This window comes from Somniosus microcephalus, chromosome 1 (assembly GCF_052327205.1).
Source record: "Somniosus microcephalus isolate GS21.2 chromosome 1, FLI_Smic_1.0, whole genome shotgun sequence".
Classification (NCBI taxonomy): domain Eukaryota; kingdom Metazoa; phylum Chordata; class Chondrichthyes; order Squaliformes; family Somniosidae; genus Somniosus; species Somniosus microcephalus.
In genome coordinates, this window is record NC_140987.1 from 245,019,960 (window position 1) to 245,047,784 (window position 27,825).

At 40.8% G+C, this 27,825-nt stretch overlaps 1 protein-coding gene and 1 non-coding gene across 3 annotated transcripts in view; both read left to right on the forward strand.

Annotated features, from left to right (window-relative positions):
- Positions 1-27,825, forward strand: part of haus6 (HAUS augmin-like complex, subunit 6) — a 68,752-nt gene that overhangs the window by 24,579 nt on the left and 16,348 nt on the right. For both annotated transcript variants that reach the window (XM_085991573.1, XM_085991566.1), the window contains exons 5-14: positions 2,366-2,516; positions 6,478-6,543; positions 7,805-7,850; positions 9,269-9,442; positions 12,505-12,692; positions 14,102-14,231; positions 15,182-15,284; positions 19,818-19,917; positions 21,937-21,994; positions 22,156-22,341. In XM_085991573.1, coding sequence (XP_085847699.1) covers positions 2,366-2,516; positions 6,478-6,543; positions 7,805-7,850; positions 9,269-9,442; positions 12,505-12,692; positions 14,102-14,231; positions 15,182-15,284; positions 19,818-19,917; positions 21,937-21,994; positions 22,156-22,341 — 1,202 coding nt within the window. The remainder of the gene's footprint in view (positions 1-2,365; positions 2,517-6,477; positions 6,544-7,804; positions 7,851-9,268; positions 9,443-12,504; positions 12,693-14,101; positions 14,232-15,181; positions 15,285-19,817; positions 19,918-21,936; positions 21,995-22,155; positions 22,342-27,825) is intronic.
- Positions 20,810-20,941, forward strand: LOC147124687 (small Cajal body-specific RNA 8). Its single transcript, XR_015080232.1, has one exon.

A 27,825-nucleotide genomic window follows, 5' to 3' on the forward strand; every position in this document is an offset into this window, starting at 1 on the left:
AACTGGACTTCCTCTTGGCCTATCTGAGCCTTTTTCGGGTTAACCTTCAGTCCCTCCTGCTTTAACGAGGCCAGCAATTCCTCTAACAGTGTTACATGTTCTTCCTGTGTCCTAGTGAACGACAGGTCATCGGTGTACTGTGCCAGCTGACCAGGGCAACTGAATTCTTTTAGTATGTTGGCCATGTATTGGTGAAAAATGCTTGGGCTATTGTGAAAACTCTGGGGCAAACATGTCCATCTGTACTGTTGCCTCTTAAAAGTGAAGGCAAATTTGGGCAGTAAATTCAGAGAACTTTCTCACTAGAGGGTGGAGGGGAATGGACCAGAACCCATTTGATATGTCAAGGATGGTGAATACCGTAGCCGATTCGGGGATGCTACTGATTAATTCCCCCACCACTGCCACTGTTGATGCGCAAGTGGGAATATTTTTGTTCAACACTCTAACTCGTGGCACATGACTGTAGATTATCGGGCTTCTTGACTGGCCAGATTGGAGAATTAACATGTATAGCTATTGGTCTTGGTACCCCCTGCTCTACCAGCGAGGTAACCGCTTTCTCTGGGTCCCTCTCAGCAGCCTTTGGGAAAGTATACTGTTTGAGGCCAGCTCATCGGCTCTCCCTCTATCTTCACCAGAACCCCATCCACCCTGCCACACTCATGCTTGTGAGTGGCAAAGGCCTCCCTCAATTTTCCCACAATTTCATGGAAATTTGGAGTTGTTCTTTGAGGGCAGTGATATCATAGGCTCCAGCAGAGGTCACCACCCAAGCCTTTCTGTGTCTCGGAGGTATGATTATAGGTTTTTCACTTTCCTCTCCTCCTAACCAAAGACAATTATTGTCCATGTCGACTGTCACATTATGTGCTAACATCCAATCGGATCCTAACTCCCCCGTTCCCGGTTGGTCCCATTTCATCAGGATACAGGTCCATTTGGTTTGTAGTGGCCCCACTTTACACTTTAAAGGTCTCGATACTGCCCCGGTCAGTGTTTTCCCTGTGAAACCCCCTAAATCGTAGGGTGTTCCACTGGACCATGATGACTTAGACGGGGAAGGAGAATGTATAACTGTTTGAAGCTCCTGTATCCACTAAGTAGTCTCTCTGCTATCTGGTGGCAAACGATGGCTATTGCATCATTGATTAATTCTGATCCAGTTTTAAAAATAAAAATTGACAACACTTTGTTCTACAGCCTGAAACTTGAGCTTTTAGGTGTGTATACTTTTACGGTAGGGTTGGAAAGTATTGTGGGTAATTTGCTTATCTGAAATGTGTGAGGCTTCTTGAGTAGAAGAAATGTTGTGAAATGAGGTGGAGGATAAGTTTTTAGTATATTATGATTTTTGACATGTTTGTAAGCTTTAGTCACTACTCCTACAGTTATAACAGGAAATGAGATGGAGGAATGAGATCATTACTATGGATGGTCATAGATTTCAAGTCTTAAGTTCACTTCGTCATGGGTTGCTGGAGATGGAGATCACTGGAGGAAACCAGTGATCATGAATTAGGGACGATCTCTTGTGATATCTGTTGGAGATTTGACATTAAACTAGGGAGGAAGAAAAGCCATATGTGCAAAAAATTAACAAAGGCAACTCAATAGTCTACCATATTTTTATAGAGGACTCGTTTGGACTCTTAAGATATGTCAGGTTAAAAATTGTAAGGAATATTTTGTCTGTTTTCAGTTCTGAAGATAATGCAGGATTCCTTTACAGGCTAGGTGTTGGGTTAAATTGGGAGTGACATGAGATGATAACCAAGGTAATGGACTTGGTCATGTGCTGCAGGACCTAATCTATCTAGAAATGATGTCACCTATATTTGACTTGCAAACCGGAAAATATTCAACGGTCATTGTATCCTTAGATTTTTAGCTCACTCCATTCCTGGAATAACTTGTTTCAAAACGCTGGAGCTATTTAGGTGTAGTATAGTTCTGTTGCATTGATGCAATATGTCTTGTACTGTGAATGTTTGTAATGCAGTACTTGAAACAATAGATTTGACCTTTTATGAAAGAAGGGAATTTGTGATGTAAGCAGTGTAATTTACATCGCTGAAAAGTTTTCCATGCCTTTTAAAATCCTAATGTGTTGACATTCTTTTTATTAAAATTGCTGTAGCCTTAGATTCCAAAATTAGCACTTCCAATTTAAGAGGAGCTGCAAATAGTGTATGCAATATTTTTGACATTTGCTCTGCTTTGGAGAAAGTTTACTTTGTATGTATGGGATTTTTCTACTTCTGTCAATATTAGAGCTAAACTTCTGGTATTAAATGAGTCTCTAGCAGTCTTTCTAATTCTCTCCCCCCCCCCCCCCCCCCCCCTGCACTTTTTTTTAAAAAAGATAGTACAGGTACCTGGAAAGCCATGGAAATGAGAGGAAGACCACAAAATCTCCATTTAGCAGCAATGAAAAGTTGCATTGCAAGCAATCGTTTTTTAGAAGGAATTCAGAAGGAAGCTTTTGTCGTTGGCGAATATAAAACAAGGGAAGAGTGAGTATATTTGGGTGTCTGAATTTTACAATGTGCAAAGTTCTGTATTTTTACTCATGAAGCTTAAGGGTGCACCAGAGTACTCTGCTCCCCTAGAGAAGCTCTTTCAGATGTGACGCTGGATTCAAACCGACAGTGTGGAACACTAGTACGATAGCAAAATACTGCAGATGTTGGAAATCCGAAATAACAACAGAAAATGCTGGAAAAACTCAGCAAGTCAGGCAACATCCGTGGAGAGAAATTTGAGTTGACGTTTCGGGTTTGACCCTTCTTCAAAACTGGAGAGAAAAGGAACTAGATCGAAGGCAGGGCTGCGATCAGACAAAAGAATAAAAGAACCAAAAGAAGTAAAAGAGATTAGAAGCTAGACGAGATGGTAATAGGCTGTGATTAGGTGTAAAGTGTACTGGCAGGGCAAAAGATAGCTGCCAGGTGTGAGAGAGAAACAAAAGGAAAGGGGGGGGGGGGGAAAGGAAAGGAGTGGAAAAATATAAGTGAAAATGAAATGGGGGCCGAGGTTATGACCCTTCCAGGGCCCCAAACACCCCTTCCAGGTGAAACAGCGATTTACCTGTACTTCTCGCAATCTAGTATACTGTATTCGCTGCTCACGATGCGGTCTCCTCTACTTTGGGGAGACCAAACGCAGATTGGGTGACCGCTTTGCGGAACACCTCCGTTCAGTCCGTAAGGGTGACCTCGAGCTTCCGGTCGCCTGTCATTTCAATTCACCGCTCCATTCCCACTCGGACCTCACCGTCCTTGGCCTCTTGTACTGTTCCACGGAAGCTCAACGTAAACTCGAGGAACAGCACCTCATCTTCCGATTAGGCAGTCTGCAGCCTTCCGGTCTCAATATCGAGTTCAACAATTTCAGATCATAACCTCGGCCCCCATTTCATTTTCACTTATATTTTTCCACTCCTTTCCTTTCCCCCCCCCCCCCCCCCTTTTGTTTCTCTCACACCTGGCAGCTATCTTTTGCCCTGCCAGTACACTTTACACCTAATCACAGCCTATTACCATCTCGTCTAGTTTCTAATCTCTTTTACTTCTTTTGGTTCTTTTATTCTTTTGTCCGATCGCAGCCCTGCCTTCGATCTAGTTCCTTTTCTCTCCAGTTTTGAAGAAGGGTCAAACCCGAAACGTCAACTCAAATTTCTCTCCACGGATGTTGCCTGACTTGCTGAGTTTTTCCAGCATTTTCTGTTGTTATTAGTGTGGAACACTGCCCAGGTATGTCCTTTTTATTTAAAAAAAAAGCCCATTACTGCCCTATTGGCCATCGCCCAAAGAATATTAAAGTGATGGAAGGAGTCCTTAATAATGTCATTAAGTGACATGTACTCACAATTCACTCACTGCTCAGTTAGGGTTCTGGCAAAGCCACTTGGCTCCAGACCCCATCACAGTCTTGATCCAGACATCGACATAAGAGCTTAATACCAGATGATAGGCGAGAGCAGCTGCCCTCAAAGCCTATCATCATCTATGTGGCTGAAGTCAAGATTGTAATGGAATTCTTGTCTGGGTGGGCACAGCCACAACAGCCCTCTCGGCTCACACCATCCAGGACAGAGCAATTTGCTTGATTGGTGTCCCTGCCATTAGATCCTCCCCTCCACTAGTTGGATGGAGTAAGTAGAGTCTAAATGATGCATTGTGGCAACTTGCCAAGTTAACTTTAACAGCACTTAGATGCTTGTGACCTCTACAACCAACAACGTGCAATATTGTGCTAACAACTTCCTCTACATTCCCCTTCAAGTCGTACACCATGCTGACTTGGTGTATCACCCTTCCTTCATTGTTGCTGGGGCAGAATCCTACTTAACACCATTGTGGGAACACCATCACCACAAGGACTGCAGGCGAAGGCCCACCTGCACCTTGTCATAACAACTAGGGACAGCATAAATGGAGAAACTTTGTTTAAAAATCCTCTGCTGGGGGAGGAGCCAATATGTCTGTCCTTTTCCAGACTGCATATTTTTTTGGACTGTGCTCAGTTTGTCTCTGTCAGAGATGCTCTTTCAGTGAAAATTAGATGGCCAGTGCCATTCCAGCCTCTTGATGTGCAAGAATCATTTGCACTCACTGGAATAGTGGATTAAACCGTATAAAATTATACAGCTTCATTTTTTTTGTGCTTCTGTTTTGAGGGATGGGAAATGGGACCGGTTTCAATTTTAATCCATTGTAGGTGTTGAGCGTTCACCAGTCTGATACGGAGTCTCGATGCAGACAAACTCTTATGGCTCAGCTGGAACTTAAGATCCAACTACTGTCAACCTGACATTTTTTACTTCCTACCTTTTTTAATATTGTGGCTTATGGGCAAGGGACTGTGCTGCAGTAAGTGAATGGCCTGGTTTCTTTTCTGTCCCCCATCTTTTACAGATTTCTTGCCCACTCCAGCCAATCCACTTGCACCTGTTCTTGAGACAAGCTTTTGGGAAGGTGTCTGGCATCCACTTGACATCGTCTTCTAAATGTGGTTGAGACCATAAATTCAGTTGCTGGAGAGGGGATCAAACTTTCTATCACTTTGTGCTATAGAAGCCATCCTTGAGGCCTGTTTGCTTGTCAATTTGTGCAAAGCTGTTTTGTGCTACGGACTTCAACTACTGAAACACATTATGGGTAGAACCCTTTTTATAAGCTGAGATAACACTGATGCTGTTGGTTTTAGACCATATATTGTAGGAATCCTATATTGTACATTGGGGAAAAGGAAACCGGGTGGTGCAATCAATTCAGACATGCAACACTTAAGATCTTCAGTGAAAGACAACGCCAAGCAGTTCATAACTACAGGATGCATTTGAATGAAGTCGTCCCTGGAGATCATTTGATCGTCACTGGAAACCAATCCTAGTATCTTCCTATTACAGCATCTGGTTAAGAGCCCATTGCAATGACCTCAGCCACCCTTCTATGCAGCCAGTTCCACCAGTTCATTGGCAACTATTTAGAAATAAATTCTTCCTGTGCTAAAGTTGCCTTTCATGGCCTGTGCCCTCATGTTTTGCTCAGTCTTGGTGTGTAAGGAATTGTTTTGGGGAAAAGTGGCAAACGTGGGATGAATGGATTTGTGAATACAGCCATCAAGTAAGATTGCAGATGATATGGTTCCGGAAGTATCCGTGTTCTCATTGTTGGGTGAAAAGGATGTCATTTTAGATGTCATTGGAATTAGTGGAGGGGTGCCAAGCTGTTTATCTTCAAGGCTCTTTGTCTTCATGGAACATATAGATGTGTGCCATGGGGCCACTGTCAAAATTCTTGTTAATTTGTATATATTTCAGATTGCTGATGAAATTTATCCAGCAATGAGACAACAGTGCTGAGCACAGCCAAGACCGAACAAATAAGAAATATGAACAAGTAGAACTGAGTTGCTTGGGCCTGGGGTCTGCATGTGGAGAACAGTTTGCATTCCATTGATTTTAGTGGGATGTGAGGGTGTATTCGCCTCCTGTCCATGCCTACTTCCATTGGCACGTGGTCCCCCAAAGCCTCCAATTTTAAATTTTGTATCCTCATGTTTGAAAACCCAGCCCTTCCATATTTGTCTGTCTTCCTCCTTCTCTCTTTCCCCCCCCCCCCCCCCCCACCACCACCACCACCAACCAAGAATGTTGTTCCTCCAACACTGGTCTCTTGCACATTATCCCCACCCCTTTACCTTCCTCTCCTCTATTCAGACCCTCCTTAAAACCCACTTATTTGACCAAGCTTTTGGTCACCTAATATCTTTATTTGGCTCAGCATCCATTTTTGTTTAAATATGCTACTATAGAGTGCCTTGGGACACTTTTCTACATTAAAGATGCTATATAATTGCAAGTTGTATTTCTCTTCAATGGGTTATGAGTAGTCACATGACATTGGCTTAACTGATCATTTATAATCTTCCTTTTTAACAATGGAGTATTTATTTTGCATTTGTCTCTAGATTATTGGTTAAAGAAAATGCAATCTTGAAGAAACTATATACTGAAAGAAAGGATCACCTAGAAAAGTAAGATGCCATTAGTGCTATTTTGGTTATAACCCCATTGGTGGATCTATAGCAGATCATGCTACTGATTTTCCAGGATGATCGATAAAATGGTACTTGGCCTTTGCATACTGAGAAAAGAACATTACTATTTCATCTGGACATGTCTTGTGTGATCTTTTATCAATTTTAAAAATGTCTCAATTGACTTCCTATTCCTCTGAATTGCCTGATATCCAAATTGAACTGTGGGACATGAGTGGTTCAGTCAGTTAGGCACTATTTAAGGGAAAATGGTTAGAATAGGATATATATTCAGAAAATGTTGAGGGGAGGGGGGATACAGAAGATGGGGAAAGTTGAAGTACTGTATAGGGTTAACTTTGCAGAAATAAAGCTACTTCTGGCATTTGAGTAGCTTTAGTACAATGGTATTTATTTCAGTGCCAGCATAGAGCTGAAACAGTAACCTGGTTGACCATGGGAATTCTCTGAACTAGCAGTCAGTTTAAGGATTACTTTTTGTAAAGTGCATTGCCAGATGGTTTGTATGTTTAGTTAAAATTAATTAATTGATCTCTTATGGTATTATTCAGTCTGGAGGTGGTTGTGATGTTTAGCTGCTAATCTGATCTGTTTCTTTAAGGCCACTACTCGGATTCTTGTGGGGAAGTGTTCCACATGTCAGTTCAGGTTAATAGCTGTTGGAGAACTTTACAGGTTGTCAGGCCCTTGTTCATCAATCTGCATTCTTCTCTCCAACAGAAATTAACCTGTAATTGTGCTTAGCATGAAATCAAAGTGTCAAATGTGACGTGCTCTCAAAACCTTGGTGTATAATGTGTAACACCTCAACAAAATAATATTGTAAAGTGCAAAGATTTTTTTATAATCAGTGGGGAAAGGAGGGAGTAACTGATTACAGTACTTGCTTATAAGATAGTTACAAATAAACTAGTTTGAAACTATTCTAAACATGTATAGAGGCAGGTAGCTGGCAATAAATTTTTCCTTGACCTGATTTTCCCAGTCACTGCTCGAGTCCCAAGTAACTTCTAGTCTAAAGTCCCAAGTAACTCGCTGTTGGTTGGAGCAGATTATAAGAAATGGATGATAATTGGCCTGAGGTGAAATGAAAATTGAACAATTCCATTAAAAAGCTGCTTGGCTGCATCCTAAATTTCTTACTCTTATTTGAGCTATTGCTGACGAAGAAAAATTGTGTTGTGCCCTTGAGAGAATCCATTTAGCAGAATTCTTACAATTTGACTTCTTTTGCTAGAGGTGCCTGTGGCTTCACAGAAGAACGTATTCAGAAACAGAAAGAGGTTTGTACAAAATCTTTTAATTTTTTTTGCTTTGATCAAATATTTAACTGACAACGCCAAATATTTGATATTAACTTTTCACTACCGAAGTCCGATCTTGACAGTACTTTGCTTTACTTGTAAATTTCTGAGCCTGGCTTAAATTGGCAGAAGGTCAAGTGCCTCATGTTGCCAGGAAAAGCTAATAATATAAGGGAATACAGTTTACTTTTTTTTACATTTGAATGACTTAACTAACACAAGTTGTGATCTAGTTTTAGTTATCTTTGGACTTTTTTGAATGATTGATTTATAACTTGCAGCTAAAATTGGAGGAAAGTGTTTTTTAGCATATATTTCCCCCCCCCACCACCACCACCTTATTTTTTGAGTGTTCCTCCTGTTTTATTTAAAAAAATATCTTTACACAAATTCTGTTGGTTTAAAAATGTTGCTAGTGTGAATAGCCTGGAGTGTGGCCTTCCTCCTGCCAGGCTACTCAGTGATGTTTTTTGTAATGTGTGCCTTGGAGTGACTCTCTATTGAAAACAGCAGGGTTTGGACGCCAAACCCTGATCTGAGGGGTACTCTGGGTGTGCAGAAACCATGCTACATGTTTGGAAATTTGCCTGTATCTCATTCACAGTTCTTGAAATATATTTCAAGGTCACTAACTTTTTTACATTTTTTTGTATGTTTAGTTTTTTTTTAAAACACATATGATCCATTCACTAGTTTTTGTTAGGTGTATCTCAGACGCTTGTACAACTTTGAATGCACTGATTTCCCTTGCTAATAAGACCAGCTAATGTGCCATCTGCCAAGGAGACTTTTGTAACCTGTCATCCAATATTTCTGTCACCGTTTGGTCTTTTCAGATTGATCCACGGTTTAAGAAAAGAAACTCTTCCTGTTGAGGTTCTTAATGAGATTATTTAAAATAAGTTTAGAATTGTAGTACAGGAAACTTTCGATTAACCAGCCCCTAAATAACCGGAAATGTCGGTTAACCAGCAAAATTCAGGAGTAGGTTCAGGTAACTTTTTATTACTTGCCTTGCTCCATGTGTTGCTGTGCAAGGGTGTTGCTGCAGCTGTTGCTAAGCTACAGAGACGCTTGCAACTTGTGGCCATTGTTTTGAACCTGTTGCTAAGCAACAGGGTTTGTTGCTTTATACGGAGCTCTCGGCTCCATATCTTTTACTATAGCATTCGGTTATCCGGAATTTTTGATGAACCGGCACCACGTCGGTCCCGTCCGTGCCGGATAAAAAAGTTTCCTGTAACTGTATGATGAGAGAAACTACATTGGTGGTCGCTCAATTGCGACATTGTGCAAGGGAAGATTTATTTTATTTTGGATAGCATTGATTAACAAATGTGTATGTTGTGCGCTGCTGAGACTTTAATGTTATTATACCACAAACCCCTCTTGTTCAGCTGCGTGAGATGTGGAATGTAGTAATGGATACATTGTCTGAGTTGGAAAAAGAAAAGGAAGTTATTGACTCTATAGTGGAGGGACGTGTAGACCTACATTCTCTTGACGGAACAGATGTCACATTAAAAGTACCAAGACCATTAGTAATTAGGATTGAGAATGAAGCCGATCAGGTGAGTAAACTTCATCGTATCTCAAACAGTATGATTGGTCATGAAGTTTTCCATTGCATAAAGATTCAGGCCGAATTTAAAAAAAAAAAAGCAAAGCTTGAATGATTCCAATTGCTTAATATGGAAAATCATATCTGTGACCAAGAGAATTTGAAAATATATTTTTGAAAGCTTCCCCACCCCTCAATTAACACTCTCTTCCCTCTTAAAGAAACTAACTCTCTATCCTGGTTAATTAGGTACTGGAAACCTTCCAATACCTCACGCAAGTGAGCATTGATCAGAAGTGTGCCTAAACTCTGAGTAAGAAGAACATCTGATGCAATTCTTGCCTGACATCCACATAACATTCTACAGCAGGATTATCTAATGGAAGTGTGTACCCTGGCTGTCCCTGCCAATTGTAGTACCCCAACCTGGTTGAGATCCACTAACTTAACAGAGGATCAAACTTGGGTCCTGAGATGTAGGTTTCGTGTCAGTGGAGTCTTTACTCCAGGCCATTTGGATAGTTGTACTGAAATTCTGTTGCTTTTCTTAGCAAATGGGGAGTAATTACAATTTTGTTGAATTTGCTTGCCATGATTAGTTTATTTCTAATTTTTGTGTTCATGTCTGTGTTCTTGTAACGCAAAACACCACCGGGTGATGCAGGTGCAAAGATGGCTCTGATCAGAGACAACAAATTTGAGATTCCAAACTAAAATGGAGAGCATCAGCATTCTGCTTGTAAAGCAGTAAATATCTGCAAACTCCATTGTAAAGTCAGCTGGGTCCAGCATACTTGTGTCTTTTGTAGATCTTTGAGGGGCGGGAGGGGAAAACAGACTTGTCTGTCTGTCTCCCATAATCTTGTCTCTTGAGCAAATATAAAACACAAAGGATCATTGCAAAAGATTTGGATGTGACACCTAGTTACTTTGCCACTCCCAAAACTTCAGTACAAGCACCCAAGTCCCTTGGGATTGGGATGTGACAGCTCAGGATGTGGAGTAACTCAGTTATGAGGAGTGAAAACCAAGCCCTGTTTTGACCAAGATCTCAAATGGATTTAAACCTGAATAGATTTATAATATAGACAGAACATTCAACAGACTCCAAGATGAAGGAGGTTGCTGACTCTTCTCTCTCTCTCCCAACACCCATTCAGTATCTGATTTCTAATTCTGTAAATGCCATAGGTTTCACATTTTTTTAAGTCTAACATGCATTCATATCATGGGGCACCATTTATAAATATTGTTTGGCTGTTCGTGGATAGTAGTGCAGCCTTTATTACTGTTCCTAGGTGATCACTCAGTTGTGGTAAATAAAATAACTAACACTTCTTCAGATACAATGAAAATTAAGTCTTCCAAAGTTGTAAGTGGCAGAGCAGCCTGTGCTAATGCAGCACGAAATGGAAGCTGCATATGCAGGCATGAGGAAGATTGTTGCTTTTGAGAGACAGAGAACTGATTTCCATCAGGAAGCTGGGACAGGCAGAGTAGGTCCTCCTTGTCTCCTATATATACTTTGAACTCTCAACTCTAGTGTGAGAAGAATGTAAAAGTTAGCCCAGAAAGGTGAATTAGGTGAAATGTTCTGTGGTATAAGGATGAGGATAATGAGTTACAGTAACTGAGAAGGAAAAGTTGAGGCTGCTGAGAAAGTAGAAGTCTGTGGAGGTGAAATTTAGATCAAATTTTAAACTTAAGTATTTAGCGATACTGGGCAGATCAAGTAAGCCAAGGACAATAAGGAGGGGTGGTGGGGGTGAGGCTATGGAGGGATTTGAAAACGAGGATGAGCATTTTGAAATCAAGCCGTTGCTTAACTGGGAGCCAATGTAGGTCAGCGAGCACAGGGGTGACAACATACAAGACATTAATGAACTTGTAGAACAGGTGTGTAATTGGCAAATTAATTTCAATATAGAGAAGTGTGAGGTGGTGGAATTTGGTGGGAAGAATGAGGCCACATAATACTTGGTTAATAAGAGTCTAAATGGGGTAGAGGAGCAAAAGGATCTAGTGGTACAGATGCACCAGTCATTAAAAGTAGTGACGCAGGTTAATAAGACCATTAAAAAGCACAAACCAAGCACGGGTTCATTTCTAAAGGGATAGAATTGAAAAGTAGAGAAGTTATGTTAAAATTGTATAGAACCTTGGTTAGACCACACACAATACTTCTAACTGTTCTGGTCTCCATTTTATAAATAGCATAGATGCATTTAAGAGGGGGAAAAAAAGAAAAGATTTGCATTTATATAATGCCTTTCAAGACTACCAGACGTCCCAAAGTGCTTTACAGCCAATTAAGTACTTTTTGAAGTGTAGTCGCTGTTGTAATGAAGCTAGATAAACACGAGGGAGAAAGGAATAGAAGGATGTGCTGATGGGGTCAAATAAAGATGGGTGGGAGGAGGCATGTGGAGCATGAACACTGGCATAGACCAGTTGGGCCAAATGGCCTGTTTGTGTTGTAGACTCCATGTAAATCTTTGTATCCAAAGAGAAATGTTACTGAAGATGTTAAGCGAACTTAAAATTGACAGGTCACTGTGACCTAGTAAACATGGATTCAGAAGGGGAAGATCCTACTTGACCAATCTCCTTGACTTTTTTACTGAAGTGATAGCTCGGGTGGACTGAGGAAAGCCCTGCTATGTGGACCTCAAAGGACATTTGATAAAAGTTCTACACTAAAGGCTATTTATTGGTTAAGTGTAAAACTGTGGGGAATCTTGAACAGGTAAGAAAATGGCTGGACGATGGAAAACAACTGGTACTTGTTACAGGGGTTATGTTGCGGAGGGTGAGCACCGAGTTAAGTGGTTCAGTGCTCAACGTTGGGGCCACTACTGGTTCTCATTTGCATCAATGACTTTGATTCAGAAACTCGCTCCAAATACAGCTGGAAAACATGAAGATTTTATTACAATGTATAGGCAAAAATGTATTTGGATCATCAAACCTGACCTGTTTATCATTGTAAATATTTATTCAAAGGGTGAGTGGCTGAAATTTCAATTGTGACTTCAACAAACATCCTTTCTAACATATAATGCTTATTTTCAGATTGGTGACCTGTACAAAGCTGGTAAACTGAATCTTTCAGCAATAATCCAGCTATGCAATTGGTCTCTCAGACTTCATGGTGACCAGCACTACCAAGTGGGCCCAGCAGAACTGGAACATCATCATCTTTCCCTGGAAAGACTGGCAGAGTTCCTGAAAAATGAACTAATTGAAATGAAGGAAAAAAGGTAAATGCTGGGCTAACCAAATGGGGGTGGGTTATTTTCTCAATCCAGCTGTTTGGGGGGTGGGGGGGGAATGTGACCTAGTGCTGTTTTGAGGTGAAATTAATATTGTGCCTTACTTTCTCTACTTTCCTAGAACAAATATCATTGAAAGTTCTAAATGTGACTTTGCTTCCAAAAGTTAGGTTCAATAATTAGTAATGTGCAACAAATGACATTTTAAACAAATAATAGTTTTATGTCAAATACAAATAGATGGCATCTGTCAATTACATGTTTCACATGTCAGAACTGGAAGATAAAACCAGCATTTAATAGAACTGAGCAAACAATTTAAGGGTGATTGAGAAGGAAGTGGGATTATGGGTGAATGTTCAAACCGTTTTATTGTAACACTAAAGGACTGTGCAGGTTGTATAAAGGCATGAAGAGATTCAAGAACGAAAGAGCAGGAAAATGGCCAATGACCCAAAACAAATTATGGGAAATCTGAAATGAAAGACATGTTAAAATAGGAGAGCGAGCCTGGGTTGGAAGCGGCTAAAATCGGTGTTTAGACCCGAATGTGCAGGAGAAAGTTGAAGTTTTGTCTGAAACACATGTGGTGCGCGTGCACTTTTTTTGTTAGCTCTCAATGATTTGTTTGATCTTCCAGTTCTGGTGAATGGCACCCGAACGCATTATCCTGTCTTTTTAGCATTACAGATGCTGACTAATCCTGCTGTGCGTTTCCAGCATTTCTGTTAATTGATTTCCAGCATTTTGGAGGCTTTTAGCGGATTGTTAAATTTACTGATCTTAAAGCATTTTTAAAATGAGCAAAAATTTGGCTTTACTTGCATTTGAGCCACTGTTGTAGTTGGCCATGTGTCACAGTTGCTATAATGGTATGTAATTGTTTTGTGGTGGTCACCAGTTAGTGCATTTTATGTTACTATTTCATGTACAGGAAACTTTTTTTTTATCCGGCACGGACGGGACCGACGTGGTGCCGGTTCATCAAAAATTCCGGATAACCGAATGCTATAGTAAAAGATAGGGAGAGCTGACAGCTCCGTATAAAGCAACAAACCCTGTTGCTTAGCAACAACTGTAGAACAATGAACACAAGTTTCAAGTGTCTCTGTAGCTTAGCAACAGCTGCAGCCACACCCTTGCACAGCACAGATGGAAGAAGGCAAATAAATATGAAGTAAAACCTACTCCTGAATTTTGCCGGTTAACCGAGATTTCCGGTTATTTAGGTGCTGGTAAATTGAAAGTTTCCTGTAGTTGATTTCTGATCACAAATAATGCATTGAAATCACTTTCTAGTTTGATTTCAAGAATTGCTTACAGATTATCAGTATGTTATTTATCAGTAATACTCAGCTGCTGGACTTTCGGTTGTATTGAGTCATATTCTTTCACAGCCAGAAGATAACACAAGAAGTTTTCCCTTCTGTGAAAACATCAATAGCCAAAATGGAAAGTGCATGGGATAAGAAATGGGAACAGTACTCGAGTAGAACTGGCTTTTCCCCAGTGAGGAAAAAATATCCTGTAAGTAGTACCTCTTGCTGAACTTGATATGGGGAAGCATTCCCTCTTTTCAATGTTGTCATAACTCTTGATTTAAATTTTTGAACATAAAAGTAGATTTCCTGTATGTTGATGTTTCATGATTGAACCCAAATCTAAAATGTGTCCGAATGCAGCGTAGAGTGTTGGTGTGAGGAAAGATTGGAGAAGTTCAAATTCGATAGTCTAGAGAGAAGTTGTACAAGAAGGGACATCACCTGCAGTATATAAGATGTTGGCACTTAAGACTCATGTTAATGGGACCAGATGGGAGACATTTAAATCTAATGAACGTAAATTTAATGTGTTTTTGCTCAAAGGGTGATAACTTACGAATAATCTCCCAGAAGTTTTTAAATCGATACAGATATTAAGGAATGCAGAGGACTAATTTGCAGGGCTGTGGGGAAATAGCTGGGGTGTAGGACTAAATTGGACATCTTTCAAAGAACCGGCATACACATGACTGGCCTCCTCCAGTGCTGTAAGATTCAATGCTAGGCTAAGCAAGTTGAAGCATTAGCGGGCTTAGTGGTCTTTTTCTGATTCTTGACTGTTCTAGAAGTGATATAGATTTGTTTTTCTTAATTGTCCAAGCTGAAAGGCTTCCTTCTACCCCAAAATTAACCTGATTGTTTTCACACCCTATTAAGCTTGACATGTTGAATAAAATTTGAGTGATTTGAAATAAGACACTTCGACAAGGCAAAGAATGAATCACGATTTGAATACCACTTGCCAACTAGTAATCATCATTGTACTATTGTCATCTCTTCAAGGCAAGGCTGCCAATTAATTCTGATCGTGTTGTCTTCAAATACTTCATAAGTGTGTCTTGATGTAGTTGTGATTCAGATGCATTAAATCAATTTATACTCACAAAGGAAAACTGTGTTATGGTTGTTCAATTTAATGGGGATGTGTTTTTATAGGTCCTTGATCTTCTACCAACCATGCCCCCGTTGTCTTTTGAGCCAGCTTCAGAAGAAGCTTATAAAAGCAGTATATTTTATTCACACTCTGCAACACTTCCAGGTGGGTTAAGAAAAGGTGTGCTAATTACACCATGTAGCAATTCCTGTAATTTGCCTTTTATCCATCTAGAATTAAGATTTCATTTGCATCTGAGCAGGAATTGTGTTTTTGTGCTCAAATACAAAATATATTAATTTGCAAAAAAATCAAGGTTTACTTAAAGAACTTCATTTTGTTTTTGATTGATACATACCCTCTGAAAATTAAGTCAATCACTGACCTTTCTATTGCCTGCCAACATTTCAAGTTGCTTGTCCTTTTCCATTTGAAGGTAGTCTGTTACTTCAGATATAACTCTTATCTTTGCTATTTTAAGAGAGGAGAGTAATTAAATAGAATGTACAGCACAGAAACCGACCAGTCAGCCCAACAGGTCTATCCTGGTGTTTATGCTCCACGAGCCTCCTCCCATCCTTCATCTCATCCCATGAACATATCCTTATTGGTGACTATATTGTATCTATGGCCGTTAGTTCTGGTCTTGCCCGCGAGTGGAAACACCTTCTCTACATCGACCCAATCAAACCCTTCCATAATAAAGACCTCTCTCGAGTCACCCCCCCCCCACCTTTTTTTCTAGAGAAAAGAGCCCCAGCCGATTCAATCTTTCCTGATGGGTATAATCTCAGTTGTGGTATCCTTCTAGTAAATCTTTTTTGTACCTTCCCCAGTGCTTCTAATCCTTTTTTATAATATGGAGACCAGAACTGTGCACTGTAAAGTGTGGTCCAACCAAGGTGCTATAAAAGCTTAGTGTAACATAATTGATATTCCTTCTTTTATATTTCCTGTTCAAAGGTCAAACAAAATCCCACTTTGGCAATTCCACCATCTATTGCCCTATTCACCCCAGATTCTTTGCTAAGTGTTCCTGTTGCCTTTTCAGCTAGTATATTTTAAATCTGCCTTTTCATCTTTCTGCTGCTTATCCCTTTTCCTCCCTCTGCTGCTCTGCTACAAAACCTGCATTGTATTGCTGTCTCCCTCTTAGCCTGAAGAGTGTGCTTCAACCAGCTTTCTCCCTGTCTTTCAGTTCCCATCTTAACTTCTGACTGAAGTAAATGCAATTTTTTTTTTAATGAACAGCATCACTTCCTAAATTCTGTTTTTAATCCAGTGTTCCCATCTCTCTCTCTTTTGTTCCCTGGAGTGATGTTTAACAGCTTGAAGCAAGGTTAAGTCGATGCTTCATGCAGTTTCAGCATAGTATAGTTTATTTTTATATATAGTAACTTAGTGCTTCCAAAGCAAATGAGGTGGAGAAATTCAGGCCTGATCTGCACCTAACAACATTTTTGTCTGAAAACTATATATGTGGTATTTAAGTAACTACTGTAAAGAACTGTATATATTAGTAATTTGTGCATGGAACACCATGCCTTCATTTGTAATATATTTTGTGTAATTAATTCAAATATTTATGAAGTACAATGAAATTGTTTTGCAACTGACTGAACCCTGTGACTACTTAGTCTTGCTTCAAACTGTAAAATATCTCTCTTTTCCCCCCCCCCCCCCCCCCCTCTTTTGTATGAAACCTTAAATTGACCAGTATATAATGAATTTGAAATCGGTTCCTGCTAAGTTCCTTTTTGGGGCAAGACAGACCATACACAGTTCTGTTAGAAATATAAGTTACAAGAGGAGGTGGTCAGCCATTGGTGATGTCACTGCCTAATCAGAACCAAATCGAATCAAGTTTGTTCAACTTGTATCGGAAGTTTTTGAAATGATGTATGCAAGTTTATCACTTGTGAGTACATGGTCCCTTAATAGCTACAGTAATCAAATTGCAGTAGGCATTCCATTCTGGCCAAATAAATAACTTGCCAGACTAAAAGGTGGTTGTTTTTATCCCATTCACCAGAGTGGTACAAATACTATAATATTTTCCCTTTTTATCTAATGCTTGCAAATAAACTTGGTGTTTCTACCTTTAGGAGTGGACAGGAGTACCTAGTGGGCATCACACACTGGTCTCTGGTGCTTTACATTTATGGTAAAAGAGTAATTGCTAAACCTGTGGAAAATTTTACTACCTGGTTTACATAAAGTTCTAAGTTTCAGATCATGGGGCAATGCTGGACTGCTTACTAAAGCTGCCTGTTGCTGTGGACATGGAGAGGTTGAATAGGGGCCAGGCCTATTTTATGTTAAATTTTGTATGCATAAATGAGAGCAATATGTATTTTTTAGTATGTACATTTAACATTGCCACATGATTCCATGCTTACTTACCTGTCATTTTATGTTGGAAGCTCTAGTCTGGTTTCCTGGGTCAAGTCGTGCTATTTGGGATACTATCTTTACTTGTCTTTGACCCCTCTGCAGCATTTAATGCTGTTAATCACTCCAGTCTCCCATTGTCCTTGCTGGTTTCTGTTCCAGCCTGTCCCAATGTAGCTAAGACATTTCCTGCAGTGATTTCTTCCCCTGTCCCAGTGTTTCATTCTTGGCTCCATCATATTCCAAATCTGCATGCTGTTTCTTGGTGACAACATCAGTGTCCACTGTATCAGCATTGATACGTATACTGTTGATGCTTGATTCTACCTCACCACCACCCCCTTGACTATACTGCTTGCACTGTGCTGCCTGATTGATTTTTCAACATCAAGTAGTTAATTAGACAGAATTCTATTGAACTTAACATCAGCAAGACCAAAGGCTTATCCAGAAATTGTACATTCCAGCCCTTGGCTCCATTGCCCTCCCCAGCTGCTAACTCTGCCTGAATCAGACCATACTCAACCCTGTCCTGTTTCTCCTTCAGCTGAACTTCAAATCCCATATTCTGCCTTGCAGGCTACCCATTTCTACTTATCTCTTGGTCTCCATTTTTCTTTCTTCACCACCCCCAAACAGCTCCTCACACTGGAACCCCCATGTGCCTTTGTCATTTTTAGGCTCAACTTCCCCAATGAGCTCCACGGTGCACAAACTCCAGCTCATTCTAAATTGCTGCCTGTGTCCTATTCCACACAAGTCCCATTTCCCTGTTCTTGCTGCCCTTGGCCATTTGTTCTCCATCACATTTGAGTTAAACATCCTCCATTCTAGTTTACAAATTCCTCAGTCCTCTCCCTGACTCTGCAGCCGCCTTCAATCCTATGTGCTTTTCTAGCCCTAGCCTCACTTGCATCCCCCACCTTCCTCAAACTTCACCATCTGTGGCAGTCTTCAGGCATCATGGCCCCGGATCCAGATCTGCCTAAATTTTTCCACCTTAATACCTCTTTTCCAACCCCCCCCCCAAAAAAAAAAGCCTTCTCCAACCTTGCCTCTTTGACCTTGCTGTACCTGTTCCAATTAATGCTCTGTATCCATATTCTTCTGCATGTGCTAAATGGTATCATGCCTGTTTCCTTGCTCTTCACAGCTAAACTACCACTTTTTACTTGCCTAGCTTGGCATATTCTAGTATATGATTTATATAGGGGATTAAATGGGATCCTCTAAGAACATAAGGATTAGGAGCAGAAGTAGGTCACACAGCCCTTTGAGCCTGCTCTGCCATTCAAAAATGTCATGCTGATCTTTGACCTCAACTCTACTTTCCTGCCCGATCCCCATAACCCTCAGACTCCTAAAATCTATCTGTCTCCACCTTGAATGTACTGAATGACTCGGCATCCACAGCCTCTCGGCAACTACCCTGTCGATCCCCCCCTCAGTATCTTGTATGTTTCAATGAGATCCCTCTCGTTCTTCTAAAGTCCAGAGAGTATCGGCTCAATCTACTCCGTCCCTCATAAGATGATCCTCTCGTTCCCAGGGATCAATGTAGTGAACCTTTGCACAGCCTCTAAGGCCAGTATATCCTTCCTCCGATAAGGAGACCCAAACTGTGCCCAATCCTCCAGGTGTGGTCTCACCAGAGCCCTGTACAACTGTAGTAAGATTTCCTTACTCTTGTACTCCAACCCCCTTGTAATAAAGGTCAACATGCCATTTGCCTTCCTAATTGCTTGCTGTACCTGCATGCTAACTCTGTGTTCCCTATACAAGAACACTTACATCTCTGAACACCAGCATTTAATAGTTTCTCACCATTTAAAAAATGATCCTGTTTTTCTATTCTTCCTACCAAAATGAATAATGAAACCCTAGTTTGTTTTGATCGTTGGGTTTGACAATTTCAGTTTATTTTCTTAGAATGTTTAGGAAATTGTTGATTGGAAGCTGTAATTATATAGACCTACCACAGCATCTTGGTTTGCTGTCCATTCCATGTTCACTTTCATTTCAGTTGGTTCCAAAGCAGCATTAGTGGAAGGCTGGCTACAGATTACTTGCTGCTGGGTTTATTTATATTTATTAAAAAAAAAAAAAAAAAATTGGATGCAAGGAAGCACAAATTTTAATACTCAATCCTGTATCTCGAAATTAACTCTAGTTTAGCACATGAAAATGTCTGCACTGAGGGAGTTTGGTTTAATGTTACTTTGACTGGAATAATCTATTGTGCAATGAGCAAGGATTTGAAGCCTAACTTTTGTTTTTGTATTTTTTTTTTTTTATTGGGCCCTGAAGAGCCATGTACAAGAAGTCCAGAGAGAGATGACAGTGGTATAGGGAGTGTTACAAGAAGCTTTAATGATCCAAGCATATCAAAATTGCAGTGTTCTGGAAGGTAAGCTCTAGAGTACCCTTAAATACTTTTTCAAGCCAGTTACATCCTTGAGCCAATGAAGGCTGCACATATTGCATGTTCTAGTCAATGTAGCTTTCATCTTGCATAATTAATTTTAACATACAGTTTTAGAACCCATGATTTTTTAACAGGCTGTGGTCTATATTGGTTGAGCATTTTGAACAATATTTGTCTTAACATACCTGAATTTCCATGTTGGTTACTTTCCAGTTTTAGTGTTCCTTATTTTATTTTGAGATGGCACTCTGCATTTTTCCCTCAAAATAGAAAGCAACCTTTTTGATTTTAAAATCCGTAGTTCTGAAGCAGTTTCAATTTATGTTTTTCCTGTCATATTTTTCTTCTCTCCTCAAAGCATTCAACCCTTTATTGGGGTACATTTCAACAGGTGCCTTGTCCAATGAATACATTTTAAAGGTAGAACCTTCAACACTATGTAGGGTGGAAGAGGAGAGAGCATTGGAATAGTCAAGTCTAGAGGTAGTTTTGAAAAAGTTATAAACCATGCAACAGAGACTACTGACATGGAAAATATATTACTGATTTTATTCAAATTAACCAACTAGATTTGAATGAGTGGATGGATACAGAATACAATTTATTGAAGAGCACTATTGCTAAAATACAGTAAAGTTGAGGCTACCGTGCAATATGTTTCATAGAAACTTAGTGGAACTGAGCAATGTTCTCACCAGTCACCCAACTTAAACCTGGGGGAAAAAATATGACTTGGCTAAAAGGTTTTGTAGTGCATAAATTTAACATGCTGAAATACTTTTTTAACTTGTTAAGAAAATATTACTGCAAATTTTAAAACTCTCAGAAAATGAGGGGCTGAATGGCCTACTCCTGTTCTATGTTCCTAATCACCTGGGAGGCTGATACACAACTAGAGCCAAATTTACTCTAGTTGACACCAATATCTCCCTAGAATAAAATGAGCCTTTTGATGACCGAACCGACTTGAGAGAAATCGGAGCGGACAGATACGGGGCAAACAAAAGATATGTGAATTGCAATCAGTGTGTGGCATAATGAGCTGTGCTTAAATAGTTGGTTCCCTGTAAATCAACTACTGAAATAATTGTGTACACAAAATAGTGCTTCAGCTGTTTGAACATTACATAGCATTCATTTGCGTGGGGGGGGTGGGTGCGCATTGGTGAAATGAGTATGATTTCTGCTCAGAGTGGTGAAACTGAGATGATCGATATCCCAGCTGCTGCTGCTCCATGAATGGATTGAGAAGGCAAGGATGGGGAAAGGGGTCAAGTGGATCGCAATGGCAGAGACCGGACAAAGGGGTTCTGATGCACCAGGGAGCCTTGATTGCAAAAATGAAAGTCTGGCAGCAGTGGAAGAACTTGGCACTGTGCTGTTATCTGAATTAATTTGAAGTGGGGGTGTAAGTAGATGAAGAGGATCTTGCTGAAGACAGATCATTTGGATTGGAATGGAATGGTGAATCTGGCTGAAGTGCAGTTGGGAGAAATTTCATTAGAAAGTGATGAGGGGGAGTGGGAATAGGACGTAGACTGCATCGAAGAGTTGTTTGTGTTTCTGGCCCTTGTTACCTGAAAAGAAGAAAAAATGTTTAGTTAAACAACCCAATGCGATGGACGATGATGTGGAGCTGAGGACCAGGTTAGCTTCAAGATTGAGTCGGTGCTGCTGGAGAGAGTTCAAGAGCATGCATGTAGCAATACACACAAGTGGATTTACTGAAATGGTGAGAGCAGTGGTTTGAGAACTGTTGAATATCATGGGTAGATTCAAAGCGAGAGGTGTGAAATTTAAGCTGGAATCCAGGTGGAATGAGCTGGAGACAGGTACCGAGAAGAGATCGCTGTGAATGTTGCTAACTTGCCCAAAGTACTGTAAGCTTGAACATTAGGGGTTTACATTTCATTTCATTTTTATTTCGTATTCAATTAAGGTTCAATTCAATCTAAACTAGGAATGGAACTATTCCCTTAATTCAAGCTTTTGATCTGGCAGGTTCAACACTCTAGTTAGAGATCCAACTGAGGAAACCAGTTCTTCATTTCTTGGAGCGGTAAGAGACCTTTTCATATTCCATTTGCAAAGGATACAGTGAAGACTAATCCGTTGTATTATATTCATATAAATACACTAGAATAATATCTCACTAGCAATGCAAATTAACATCTTTATACTTACCAGTATTCAAACCACTAAAAATGTGTTTATTCTCAGGAATCCATTGAAATGCCACTTGTAAATAGGCACCCTCTTGAAAGTAGTTTGCAGACTCCATATGCAAATCAGAAGGCAATACAGCAAAAGGACAAAGCTCAAAGTCCAGCACTTCTGAATAAACTTAAAGAAAGTCTTAAGAAAAGAGAACAACTTCAGAAGGCTGTTGACCAGTTGGCAGAAGAGGTTAGTAAACATCACTTTTTATATCATAGAATGATACAGCACAGAAGGTGGCTATTCGGCCCATCGTGTCTGCCGACTCTTTCGAGAACTATCCAATTAGTCTCATAGAAACATAGAAGATAGGAGCAGGAATAGGCCATTTGGCCCCTCGAGCCTGCTCTGCCATTCAATGAGATCATGGCTGATCATCCAAATTCAGTACCCCATTCCTGCCTTCTCTCCATATCCCTTGATCCCTTTAACCTTAAGAAATATATCCAACTCCTTCTTGAATATATTTAATGAATTGGCCTCTACTGCCTTCTATGGTAGAGAATTCCACAGGTTCACCACTCTGGGTGAAGAAATTCCTCCTCATCTCTGTCCTAAATGGCTTACTCCTTAGACTGTGACCCCTGGTTCTGAACTCCCTGACCATCGGGAACATCCTTCCTGCGTCTAGTCCTGTTAGAATTTTATAAGTTTCAATGAGATCCCCTCTCATTCTTCTAAACTCCAGCGAGTATAAGCCGAATCGACCCAATCTCCTCATACGTCATTCCTGCCATCCTAGGTATCAGCCTGGTGAATCTTCGCTGCACGAACATCCTTCCTCAGATAAGGCGACCAAAACTGCACACAATACTCAATGTGGTCTCACCAAGGCCCTGTACAACTGCAGCAAGATATCCTTGTTCCTGTACTCGAACCCCCTCACTGCGAAGGCCAACATACCATTTGCCTTCTTAACCACCTGCTGCGCCTGCATGCTTACTTTCAGTGACTGGTGCACAAGGACACCCAGGTCTCGTTGCACTTCCCCTTCTCCCAATCTATTGCCATTCAGATAATCTGCCTTCCTGTTTTTGACACAAGTGGATAACCTCGCATTTATCCACGTTATAGTGCATCTGCCATGCTTCTGCCCAATCACCCAACCTGTCCAAATCATACTGGAGTGTCTCGGCATCCTCCTCACAGCACACACACCCACCCAGCTTTGTCGTCTGCAAACTTGGAGATATTACATCTAGTTCCCTCGTCTAGATCATTAATATATATTGTGAATAGCTGGGGTCCAAGGACTGATCCCTGTGGTACCCCACGAGTCACTGCCTGCCACTTGGAAAAAGACCCGTTTATTCCAACTCTTTGCTTTCTGTCTGCCAACCAGTTCTCTATCCCATGTGCCTTAACTTTACACGCTAATCTCTTATGCGGGACCTTATCAAAAGCCTTTTGAAAGTCCAAATACACCACATCCACTGGTTTTCCATTATCTATTTTACCAGTTACATCCTCAAAACATTCCAGTAGATTAGTCAAGCACGATTTACCTTTTGTAAATCCATGTTGACTTTGTCCGATCCTGTCACTGTTTTCCAAGTGCTCTGCTATTACATCTTTTATAATGGACTCTAGCATTTTCCCCACTACTGATGTCAGGCTTACCAGTTTGTAATTCACTGTTTTCTCTCTACCACCTTTTTTTGAATAGTGGGGTAACATTAGCTACCATCCAATCCATGGGTACTGTTCCAGAGTCTATTGAATCTTGGAAGATGACCAGCAATGCATCTACTATTTCTAGGGCCACTTCCTTAAGTACCCTAGGATGTAGATTATCAGGCCCTGGGGATTTATCAGTCTTCAATCCCGTCAATTTCTCTAACACCATTTCCCTACAAATACTGATTTCTTTCAGTGCCTCCTTTTCATCAGACCCTATGTTCCCCGACATCTGTGGGAGGTTATTTGTGTCCTCCTTTGTGAAGACCGAACCAAAATATGTATTTAATTAGTCTGCCGTTTCTTTGTTCCCCATTATAAATTCCCCTGATTCTGACTGCAAGGGACCTACGCTTGACTTCACCCATCTTTTTTCTCTTCACATATCTCCCCTGCTCTTTCCCCATAGCCCTGCAAAATTCTCCAGTATTTATTCAATCCCCTTTTGAAAGTTACTATTGAATCTGCTTCCACCACCCTTTCAGGCAGTACATTCCTGATTATAAATTGCTGCTTAAAAAAACACTTCTCATCTCCCCTCTGGCATTTTTTGCCAACTACCTTGAATCTGTAGCCTCTGGTTACCTATCCTCCTGCCAGTGGAAACAGTTTCTCCCTACTCTTAGCAAAACTGCTCATGATTTTGAGTACCTTTTATTAAATATCACCTTAACCTCTGCTGTGAGGAGCACAATCCCAGTTTCTCCACCTAACTAAGTCCCTCATCCCTGGTACCATTTCTAGTAAACTTCTGCACCCTCTCCAAAGCCTTGACATCCTCCTTGGTATGGTGCCTAGAATTGGACACAATACTCCAACTGAGGCCTAACCAGTGAGTTATAAATATTTACCATAACTTCCTTGCTTCTTTACTCTATGCCTCTTTACAAAGCCAAAGATCCCCTATGCTTTTTAGATGGTTGTTCGATCCGTGATTCTGAGAGTATGATGTTTTTCAATAACCACACGAATGCTGTAACTTAACAATAAACAGGTATTTACTGGAGGAGGGTAGTCTCAAGACTGGGGGTACAGAGGCATGCACAAGGCTTATATACAGGTGTGGTCACTGCCGGTACTACAGTATACAGGAGATGTAAAAGTAGTTCTGTCTTAAAGGTACATACACTACAATGGTCTTCTCAACTTTTTCTGCCAGCATCCAAGATTTGTGTATGTGGACCCCCCAGTTCCTGCACCCCTTTTTAAAATTGTATCATTTAGTTTATAATGCCTCTCCTCATTCTTCCTTCCAACATGCATCACTTCACACTTCTTTGCATTAAATTTCTTCCATAAGTTTTCCCATTTCACCAGTCTCTGTCCTCCTGAAGTCTGCTACTATCCTCCTCACTAATACATTTCTAAATGTTGTCACCTGCAGACTTTGAAATTATGCCCTGTATACCATTATGCCCTGTATACCAAAGTCCAGGTCATTGATATATATCAAAGAGCAGTGGTCCTAATACTGATCCCTGTGGGACACCACTGTATACTTCCCTCCAGTCTGATAAATAACCGTTCACTGCTCTCTGCTTTCTGAGGATGTAACTGGTAAAATAGATAAGGGAGAACCAGTGGATGTGGTGTATTTGGACTTTCAGAAGGCTTTCGATAAGGTCCCACACAAGAGATTAGCGTGCAAAATTAAGGCACATGGGATTGGGGGCAAGGTATTGACTTGGATAGAGAACTGGTTGGCGGACAGAAAGCAAAGAGTTGGAATAAACGGGATCGTTTTCCGAATGGCAGGCAGTGACTAGTGGGGTACCGCAAGGATCGGTCCTAGGACCCCAGCTGTTCACAATATATATTAATGATCTGGATGAGGGAATTGGATGTAATATCTCCAAATTTGCAGATGACACAAAGCTGGGCGGGAGGGTAAGCTGCGAGGAGGATGTCGGGAAAATCCAGTACGATTTGGACAAGTTGGGTGATTGGGCAGAAACATGGCAAATGCACTATAATGTGGATAAATGTGAGGTTATCCACTTTGGTGGCAAAAACAGGAAGGCAGATTATTATCTGAATGGCAATAGATTGGGAGAAGGGGAAGTGCAAAGAGACCTGGGTGTCCTTGTGCACCAGTCGCTGAAGGTAAGCATGCAGGTGCAGCAGGCGGTTAAGAAGGCAAATGGTATGTTGGCCTTCGTAGCAAGAGGGTTCGAGTACAGGAACAAGGATGTCTTGCTACAGTTGTACAGGGCCTTGGTGAGACCGCACCTTGAGTATTGTGTGCAGTTTTGGTCACCATACCTGAGGAAGGACGTTCTTGCCATGGAGGAGTGCAGCGAAGATTCACCAGGCTGATACCTGGGATGGCAGGAATGACGTATGAGGAGAGATTGTGTCGATTGGGCTTATACTCACTGGAGTTTAGAAGATTGAGAGGGGATCTCATCGAGACCTATAAAATTCTGTCAGGTCTGGACAGACTAGATGCAGGAAGGATGTTTCTGATGGCCGGGGAGTCCAGAACCAGGAGTCATAGTCTAAGGATAAGGGGTAAGCCATTTAGGACTGAAATGAGGAGGAATTTCTTCACCCAGAGAGTGGTGAACCTGTGGAATTCTCTGCCACAGAGGGTGGTGGAGGCCAGTTCATTAAATTATATTCAAGAAAGAGTTGGATATGTTTCTTGAGGCTGAAGGGATCAAGGGATATGGGGAAAAGGCGGGGACAGGGTACTGAGTTTGGATGATCAGCCATGATCACATTGAATGGCGGAGCAGGCTCGAAGGGCCGAATGGCCTATTCCTGCTCCTATCTTCTATGTTTCTGTCTCATGGCCAATTTTGTATCCACACTGCTACTGCTCCATTAATCCCATGGGCTTCAATTTTGCTAGCAAGTCTTATTGTGTGGCACTTTTATCTAACACCTTCTGAAAGTCTATATACACATCAGTGGCACTACCTTCATTAGGGATTGAAAATGATTTTTTTTGAGGGAGAAGGCATGGCTGGGGTACTGAATGAGTACTTGCATCTGGTCACAGTAAAGGAGGGGGTAAAAAAAAAATTGGAACCCTCTCTATTGCTTTATCAAAGAACTTGACCAAGTTTGTCAGACACACTTTGCTGTTGGCTGTCATTTATTAACCTGTGTTCTTCCAAGTGACAATTCTGTCCCAGATTATCTCTAGAGGTTTCCCTGCCACTGATGTGAGGCTGACTGGCCTATTGTTACCTGGTTTATCCAAGGAGGATTGAAAGATTGTGGCTAAAGCCTCTGCTATTGCCACTCTTGTTTCCCTGAGCAGCCTCTGATGCATTCCATTTGGACCTGGGTGACTTTTCTACTTTTGAGTGCTGCTAGTGTTTAAGTACCTCTATCTATTTCCATCCTATCCAAATTTTTTTACCCCCTCCTTTACTGTGACCAGATGCAAGTACTCATTCAGTACCCCAGCCATGTCTTCTCCCTCAAAAAAAAAAAAAAAAAAAATCATTTTCGATCCCTAATCTACCCCACCCTTCCTTTGATTATCCTTGTACTATTTATGTCTTTAAAGACGTGTTCCTTTTGTGTTACCTGCTAATTTATTCTCGTATACACTCTCTCTTTGCCCCTCATATTTCCTTTTTCAGTTCTCCTCTGCTTTCTGTATAAAGCTTGGTTCCCTACTTTTATTATGGACCTGACATTTATCATAAGCCTCCTTTTTCTGTTTCATTTTAATCTTTATTTCTTTATTCATCCAGGGAGCTCTTGCTTTGGATGCCCTTTTCCCCCTGGAGGGAATGTCTGGTCAGTACCTGAGCTATCTTCTCCTTGAAGGGGTCTCATTACTGATTTACATAATCGTATAAACTAACCAAAACACTTACTCCAAATCTAAAATAACAGAAAATGCTGGAAAAACTCAGCAGGCCAGGCAACATCCGTGGAGAGAAATTAGTCAATGTTTCGGGTCAAAACCCTTTATCAAGACTAAAGAGGTACAGGGAATGAAATAGATTAAGAGGCCGGGCTGGGAGAGAACAAAAG